Source organism: Cydia strobilella, chromosome 5 (assembly GCF_947568885.1).
Source record: "Cydia strobilella chromosome 5, ilCydStro3.1, whole genome shotgun sequence".
NCBI classification, from domain to species: domain Eukaryota; kingdom Metazoa; phylum Arthropoda; class Insecta; order Lepidoptera; family Tortricidae; genus Cydia; species Cydia strobilella.
Genome location: NC_086045.1, coordinates 2,630,631 through 2,639,288, shown reverse-complemented (window position 1 = coordinate 2,639,288; position 8,658 = coordinate 2,630,631). Strand labels below are relative to the sequence as shown.

At 38.9% G+C, this 8,658-nt stretch overlaps 2 protein-coding genes across 2 annotated transcripts in view; one reads left to right on the top strand and one right to left on the bottom strand.

Annotated features, from left to right (window-relative positions):
- Positions 1-1,743: 1,743 nt before the first annotated feature.
- On the top strand, positions 1,744-5,081 carry LOC134741741 (uncharacterized). The gene is made up of 4 exons (XM_063674634.1): positions 1,744-1,901; positions 2,570-2,708; positions 3,701-4,126; positions 5,019-5,081. The coding sequence occupies exons 1-4, from the start codon at positions 1,759-1,761 to the stop codon at positions 5,079-5,081; spliced, it is 771 nt and encodes a 256-aa protein (XP_063530704.1). The 5' UTR covers positions 1,744-1,758.
- Positions 5,082-7,864: 2,783 nt separating this feature from the next.
- LOC134741327 (ubiquitin-protein ligase E3A) overlaps positions 7,865-8,658 on the bottom strand; it is a 38,272-nt gene continuing 37,478 nt past the window's right edge. Inside the window, exon 17 of the mRNA XM_063674078.1 lies at positions 7,865-8,252. Coding sequence (XP_063530148.1) covers positions 7,914-8,252 — 339 coding nt within the window. The 3' untranslated portion in view covers positions 7,865-7,913. The remainder of the gene's footprint in view (positions 8,253-8,658) is intronic.

Below are 8,658 nucleotides of genomic sequence, written 5' to 3'. Positions count from 1 at the left end.
CTATTCAAAAAGTACGTAAAATCGTACTAAAAGCTCTGGCAACACTGATCTGAAAACAAATGAGTACAAGGAGCCATTTTGCAAATCCAGTAACTTTGTTACTACTTTTGACATATGTCTACACAGTGTCTACACAGAGTCTACACAGAGTCGTAACATTGCGACTACTTTGTGACTGGAATTTTTCTCAGCCTTAAACCATATTTTTACATCATAACTACCAAGTTTAGTAGTATGTAAAGCGTTTTTTTTATTATTTAGGTATAGTATATGCATCGGAGCACTAAAATTGCATCAAATAATGTAGTTATGAACACATGCACTGAGAAGTAAATAATTTCATTTCTGGATAAACTAAAATAATGAGGTGGCGCGTTGATAAAATTACACCTAGTTAATCAAATCACTCGAGCAGTTTAATTTCCCATAGTATTTAAAGCCATAATGTAATATAAATGCAAACAATAAATACTTACGTCTTGTAAATCCTTTTTAGCGATGGCGTTTGTCACTTGTTTATTTTTATTTAAGTATGTTTCCATCTGACAGTTCCCATTTGAAACGAACAAAATGAACGAATGATTTTGAGATAACTAGTCGCAAACTGGTAACAATGTGTGCACACGGCGACGACACTTTGTGACTGAAATGTGTCTGTGTCGAGCCTTCCCCATTTTGGTAACGACGACGTAACGGCGACCACACTGCGACCGTTTTGTGACCGGAAAAGACGGTGTCGACGCAAGATGTGTCTACACCGTGTCGTAACGGCGACCGAAAATGGTTGTTAGGGAGACACAAACGATTCATAGCTAATTCAGGCCAGTAACGCGTTTATGAATAACGCCATAAAAGTAAAGCCTCGAAGTAATATATATGTAACATATATATGACGAAATCGCTGTTTAGCGATAAGACCGCCTGTTGTTACCTACGCCGTTAAATTCCAATATATTCTCTGTAACCTTTATTTTGTAGTGTGCAATAAAGTATTTTATTATTATATTATTATGTCAATGGTAGGTACTCATACTTTTTTGTGCCAAACTTATTTCAAAATGTTTACACTTATTTTTAATTAAAAACATAGACATCAATGTAAATCTGTCAACCTTCAATACAATATGTAAAAATAACACCATGCTAACAAAATACATGCTTTTCTTAAACTAAAATGATATTAACAACATTGTGCCGGGCGTGTCCGAATTAAAACTCCTGCCGGCAGGCCATCTTGGCAGGAGTACCTAGGTAGGTTAGGTAGGTGGTCGTTTTCTTGCTAATAATCTAAATTAACATTGTTGATACCAAAGAGGATATAATAAGACAGAGCGGTACTGTCACAGTAAATTTTGTAACCACTGTAAATTCACTGCCATCTATCGACATACTTTAAAACTAAAAATGAAGATTTATAAAAATACGTTAAAATGTATTTAAATATGGATAAATTATTTTTTTATTTGCATTAATTATTTTTATATGATTTTGACCCATGTTCTTTCACTGATATGCGTTAAAATTATAAATAACAAACGAAACCGTCAACGCCCTCTATACGAGAGTAGGCTAAAACTAGTGGCGCCATCTGATCGAGGATCAAATTTTCGTGATTTTCGAGGCACGTTTTTTCCTTAGACTGTATCCATCTATTACGGAGTTATATCTGTCTTTGTTGATACCTACCTATTCTCTACCTCTGACTAGCAAAGGCCCGAGGTGTAATTTCTCAAATATAATAATATCGAAACACCTAAAATGGACACACAGTCTAACCACAGTAAGGACAGTTATACTCAACGCAGAGAGTTGTTCAAGAACATATGGGATACAGCGGTGAAGTTGGATGAAAAGGATAAGGAACCTGAACAGCCTAATGTGGCCAAACCTAAGGTCATTAAGTAAGTCCCGTCACAATCATGTACCTACCTTGCTAGTTAGTGCCTCTGTGAGCTGGAGACGCCGCGAGACCAAATCTAGTGTTGTTTCCTACCATTGTAGGATGATAGTATATAGGAGTCTTTTATACGAGATTGGGCTAAAAAAACTTCCAAGCCACAAGTCGAGTACGTTATAAAGTCTTTTAAGCGCATCTCAAAAGGATTCGAGCCACCGAATAAAGACTTCGTCAACAATTTTGTAGGTTTTATCAATTTACTAGTTGCAGTAAAGAAAGTAAGCATTGTTTTATGGTATCTATCTCATGAATTTTACATTTAGGTATAAAAATGCGTTAAGATTTTTCTTTTTAAATTACCTACGAGTTTTCTATGAAGGAATCAAACCTCTAAAACAGACTTGGGTCTCTAACAAAGTGAAAAAAAACCCGAGTTAAGAGTTAGTACTCAATTATATTGAGTCTGAAAAACACACTTGAGTTAATACAAGCAGAGGATTCGAATGACTTCGTCTTAACCAACACAAATACAGCCACATTATCTTATCTTATGATTTTCGGGGACCCTTGCGGATACTTTTCGACCCATAGGCATCTTTTGTGCAATTACCCTTAAGAAAGATCCGTCGACGCAGCCGCATTAACTTGCCTATTGTTTATTTTATTTGTCAGAACCTTAAGACTGGGTGAAGCGGATGGCATAAACATAGGCAAGAATAAGAAACAGCGCATCAAGAATCTAAGGATCGTCTGCAACCGACTGCTGGACATCTGCAACAAGCAGGAGTCAGAGGAACACTTGTATGATCAGGTCAGCAAATTTTTGATGTAGGTAGTGTTGGTACGAACTGCGTCACCCCATCCCCAATAGACCCAGGTCTTGCTACACAGAACTGTGCCAAGTAAATTTAGGACTACCATTTGTAAGTTTGCCGGGTATCTGTCAGATCGGGGCCGCTTTGGATAGTGTCAGGTTTCCTGAGGATATGCCCAATCCAATGTCATTTCCTCGTAGGTCTGTATCTCCTTAGGTAACTTCGTATCCGTATTCGGTTAGTTAGTATCTCAATCTATAAATTGTATATACAGATGTCAATCAGAATGAAAAAATCAACGATGATCAACTCGATGATCGATGATGAAATGGATTTTGTGAGCATCCAAGGATGTGGGTTCGAGTCCCACGTTGACCAGAGCTGATCATCGTTGATTTTTTCATTGTGATTGACATCTGTATATACAATTTATAGATTGTAATAATGTGGTACGAAGTTCCACAATAAATAACAAAATTGGCCAAGCCCGAGTCAAAGCTCGAGGCATTTAGTGTTCCGTGCGCATCGTTATACTTTACAGAGGTTGTTTGCTATTATTTATCCATAAGTGAGCGTTTATGATCCAGCTAGGCCAAAAGATATTATATGGTTATGGTTTAAGAATTTATTTCTCCAAAATAATATTACAATTCACTTACATAGAGAAATACAAACAAACATTATATACATTATTTACAAAGTGCACAAATAGCATAAAACACGCGTAATTTGCCTTAAGCATCAGAGTTTCGTCATTAGGTTTTTGCGGACAAGCACGTATTTAATAAAAATAGTTATTTGTGTACTTAGGAAAATATGGTTGATGAAGTAGAACTGCTTATGAAGATTACAAAAGCAGAATACCTTAATAAAAATCCCTAGTCGTTATACATAGTAGGTATATAGAGTAAATTGTATTGGTCTTGACGTACTCGTGATTCGTGATGCTAATACGAGTATATAATTGATTGATTTCTTTTGGCGTCAGATCTCCGCTGCCCGCCGCGATTCCAGCATAACCTCCACAATGTTTGTGCATCAACGAAAGCGCAAGAAAAATCAAAAACCAAAGAAGAAAAAGAAGGTCAAACAGACTTACGAACTATCACAACTACCACAAGTCGATGTTCATGAAGAAACGACTTCTTTTGACATCGATGAAGAGGGCCCTTTTACGCACCGGGGGACGAAACCTCTTAGAGATATGAATTCTCTGAGAATAGAGCGAGCAATGCTCATTGAGCGATTTCTAAACGAACGGCTAAATTTAGAAAAGGTTCCTACACCCCAGCCTGTTGAATCCGAAGAGAAACTCGGAGACGCCCATTGCAAAGAAGTTAAGAAAAAACAAAACAGAAGAAAAGTTTTGACGACTCCGTCACCGCCGCCGCGCGTAAATTGCATCTCGAGAAGGGTATCTAGTCCTAAACATAAAAAAAGAAAACAAAAATGTCGTGTTCTATTAACTCCTTGTGAACTCTCAGGGGGCTCTTGAATGTAGCTAATCCAGTTACTAATACTCGTATGTGTGTTATTAGTGTTGGTTGGTCGAATCCTCTGTTTTAAAACTCGACTGTGTTTTTCGGACTCGTATAATTAGGAGTCCGCAGCAAGCTCGGCGAGTTTCGTTCTCATTTTAAAACTAGGCCTTACGTGTTGGATTGTAATGAAACTTTGCACATACAATGACATGAGGTATATCTATGCCTGTAATTAGTCAATAAACCTAGCTCCAGCTTATAAAACAAACGACACAGAGCAGATATAAGTTTTGTACGAAAAACTTGAATTCGCTGTATTTTTTTAACTATGCTATTTGAGGCTACTTAAACTAATTACAGGATATAGGATAAGGTATATCTTATTAGCTAGCGCAGTTAAAAAGGAGCGTACAGTTGTGCAGGTAAAACTGCGCAGGCGTACCCTATTTGTTTTGTTTGTTTTATTTGTGAAAATCTCCTGCGGGCTTACAGGTGACCCCAAAACGCTCACAAGATAGTAATATTATGTAAGAGATAAAATAACTATACAAAGCGTGTATGGCCAGCTTAAGTTAGTATGTTGTTGTTTTATGGAACAAATGGGAATCACTCGAAAAAAGAGCCTCTCTGGGAGTTCAAAAGGGTTTCCAATTGAAAAAAACTGGTGCCCGACCGAAGTTCCGACGTTTTCGGCATAAAAATCACATTTCGGCCGAAGGTTTTGGTTTCGGCCAAAACTACGAGCAAACCAAACCTTCGGTAAAAAAAGGTTTCGGTCGGACACTAAAAATAAACAATTAATTTTGTTATTTGTTATTACAGCAGTCACCGTGTCCCCGTGAGTGTTGCCCCATTCCGACTATTAACTTGGTACTTCAAATAAAATAGTGATTGCAGCAAAGTGGCCATAGTTGTCGGCTAAAGTCGCAAACCTCTTATCTCCTCCAAAGGAGTTAAGAGGAGTTGTAGGAGATGAGAGGTTTGCGACCTTAGCAGAGTGTTTCGTAATTAAGTTACATTTTACAGTGATAAATAAATATATTCTTCTTCCTTGGAGCATTTAATTTAAAGTCTCCGCGGCAAGCTCGGCCGAATTTTACCTTCCCATACAAACGGAATTTCGTTAAAACTACGTGTTGGATTGTAATGAAACTTTCATGAAACAAAGTTTCAGAGCAATCTGCCTATTCATTTTAAAATGAGAGTAAACTACGTCTGTATGGAGAACCGAGCTTGCCAGGGACTCTTAAGAAGCATGCCAACCTCATTTAGCTTACTCGCATAGACCACCACACAAAACTTCTAGACCGATTACATTAGAGCGTTTTCACATTGTCCGATCAGATATCTAGGATCCTACATTTGCTTCCGCAGTATTCCGTAATATCGGATGTAAGATCCTGCATCCGATAATTTCGGCCCGATATCATATCTGACGGTGGGTCTGAAAAGGCTGATAGTGATATTATCTGAAGTGCTGATATCAATATACATTATGTATGGCAGAAGCGATGGCGTCCGTCCGGAGCCGACCGCGTCCGCGAGCAGTCGACCGGCTTGCACCTGTACAAATGTGAAATGCCGACTCCGTCCGCCCGTTTGGTGGGAATCGTACATTATACCAAAGATAGATATAACTCCGTAATAGATGGATACAGTCTAAGGAAAAACGTGCCTCGAAAAACCACGAAAATTTGATTCTCGATCAGATGGCGCCACTAGTTTTGGCCTACACTCGTATAGATGCCTAGGCATACGGGAACGCGACCGCTTACAGCGTTACACATTTTCGATGCGATATCGCTTCACGCGCTCCTACGGGGCGAACTAAACTCAAATCCTTTTAATTAGGGTGGTGTTTCATCTACCCAATTTCTTGGTCTAATGTGTATTTGCATCTCACATTTTGCTAAGTGAGACGCAATGACATTGAACCAACCATCCTTAGGTACCTACATCCCAAGTGAACTAGTAGAACTCGGCACCCATATACGTGTTTTTACCTTCTGGACATATATGAGCAGGACGTGTCGATTAGGGTATTTCTAACCTACTGTCCGCGCGCGAATTCCGTGCACGGCTGAGGAATGTTATGAATGTTGGGCGTTATGACAGTGGTGTCATTTTGCAGTACGGGCTCGGCACCCCCCCCTTCACCCCTTTTACTTAGGAATGGTGTTAATGTCTGATACCATAAATGAATTCAGCACCCCCGATTTATACGAAAACGATACCAAACCCAGCCTAGCAGCTTCACTGATGTAGACAATTAAGATAAAAATGTGTGCCCTAAATAAACCTTCAAGAGCGGATATCTCAAAAACTATACAAGATATCGAAAAACTTGACTTAATAAAACTTGTAACGAATTAAATCACTTTTCATTTTGTACAAGTGGCCATGTCGCTCAGACGCATAGTTTCCGAGATATAATCGAAAAACCGAAAAATGGAACCTTCAAACCGCACTCTTCCCCCCCAGCACCAGGGTTACGGCCGGGGACTTTTGATATGTTCACCTCCTAAATAGTCCAAACAAAGCTACGAAGTCAAAAATTGTGTTCCTAGCATTTCTCTCTAGCTTTTTTTGGGCATTCATTTCCTGGCCTACATTGTGAAAGACCGATACAGAATGCTAATATTTATTGATGATTTATTTGAACTACTGTAGCTTTTAAAATATTTAATTTTTATGTCAAAGTTCCAGCCAGCCATTCTCGAAGTGTGCTCCGCGGACCCCTGGGGCTCCGCAAAGCCTCTGTTAGGGCTCCGCGAGAATACTTGTAATAATAAGAAAAAAACCAGCTCTTCCATTGGTATATCTGATCCACAGTCACGAATTTTTTTTAATTTGGGGCTCTGTCAAATTGAATTTGCTTTCCAAAAGGGTTCCGTCACCAAAAAAATAATGGTCTGTAAAGGCGGTTTACGGAGGATAATTTTGCGTAATAACGTCATAAGAAAACATTGATGAAAAGACCGTAACGTTACCATGGAGATCTGTCCACAACGTGACACTTTTTCGTTCAAGCCACCGGTGTTCATCGATTTATAAGACGTTATCACGTCAAAAGTTTGAGAACCGCTGATCTAATCAAATAATTTACCATATCAGAACATTCCTGAGAAGGAACTACTAGGGATCTAGGTCTATATCCAGAGAGTAGAGACAGTGAGGATTATATTCTTTGGTAGAGACACGTTGTAGATCTGAATTCTTTTGCGGGCGAAGTCAACAAAGACGCATATTCTCAATAATTAAACTCTGCTCTCATGTTCTGCCACCAGAGTGCAGTACTAGCCTTTTTAATAAACCATAGAGTAACTTATACATATTATTGTACCTTTTAACAGATTTCTGATAAGTTTTCAGATAATAAAATATGACATTGATGCATCAAGGCGGTTTGTTTACAGAGGAGCTACCGGGAAACGCGAATCCGAAATTTCGCTATCTGCCTCTTTATCGCTCGAATATGCAAGTGAAAGAGATGTTAGATAACGAAATTTCGATTTTCTTGTTTCGCTATAGACCCTCAGATTGTGGTAGTGGCGCCCCCTTCGCAGTTTCGCGTAATATTCCCTATTCACATTTATATTTTTGACGGGATTGAAATTTCGCGCGCTCCATACTTAGTTACATATCGCGCACTGCAAATAAAAAGCGACGTATATAAATAAAACAAACTTTAATTAATATAAAGACGCATTATAATGTACATTAGAGCATCCCGAATCCTTTCGAATAGCTAATGGCCTTCATGAGTCTGTCCTCGAGTTTTTCTTTACTCTCGTATTCAGGAAGCAGCAGCACATTAAAACATGTGTGCGCGGTGGGCAGGCGGTCGCAGTCAGGCCCGTTCCGCGCGATGACCAGCTTGAGATGGCTTAGGCCACCGACCGGCACCCGGTCCGAGCCGGTCGTGAACTGGAGCAGCTTCCTCTTGTCGTCGTGGGAGAGGCTGTGCACTATGCTCCAGAAGTCTTTGATGGTTTGGGACTCGGAGGTGTAGCCGGCGTCGTATTCTGTTGATTTTTCTAGCTCGTTGAAGTCGAAGTTCTGAAAAGGGTAATTTTTAGAATTTAGTGTGAAGTCATAAAATCTAGTGCTTCAGTATTTTCAAAGATGGATATAACTCCGTAATAGATGGATACAGTCTAAGGAAAAAACGTGCCTCGAAAATCAAGAAAATTTGATTCTCGTTCAGAGGGCGCTACTAGCTTTGGCCTACTGTCGTATAGATGGCGTTGACGGTTTCGTTTGTTATTTAACAATTTTAACGCATATCAGTGAAAGAACATTGGTCAAAATTATAAAAATAATTAATGCAAATAAAAAAAATCATTTATCCATATTTAAATACATTTTATCGTATTTTTATAAATATTTTTTTTTAGTTTCAAAGTGTGTCGACAGATGGCAGTGAATTTACTGGGGTTACAAAATTTACTATGACAGTACCGCT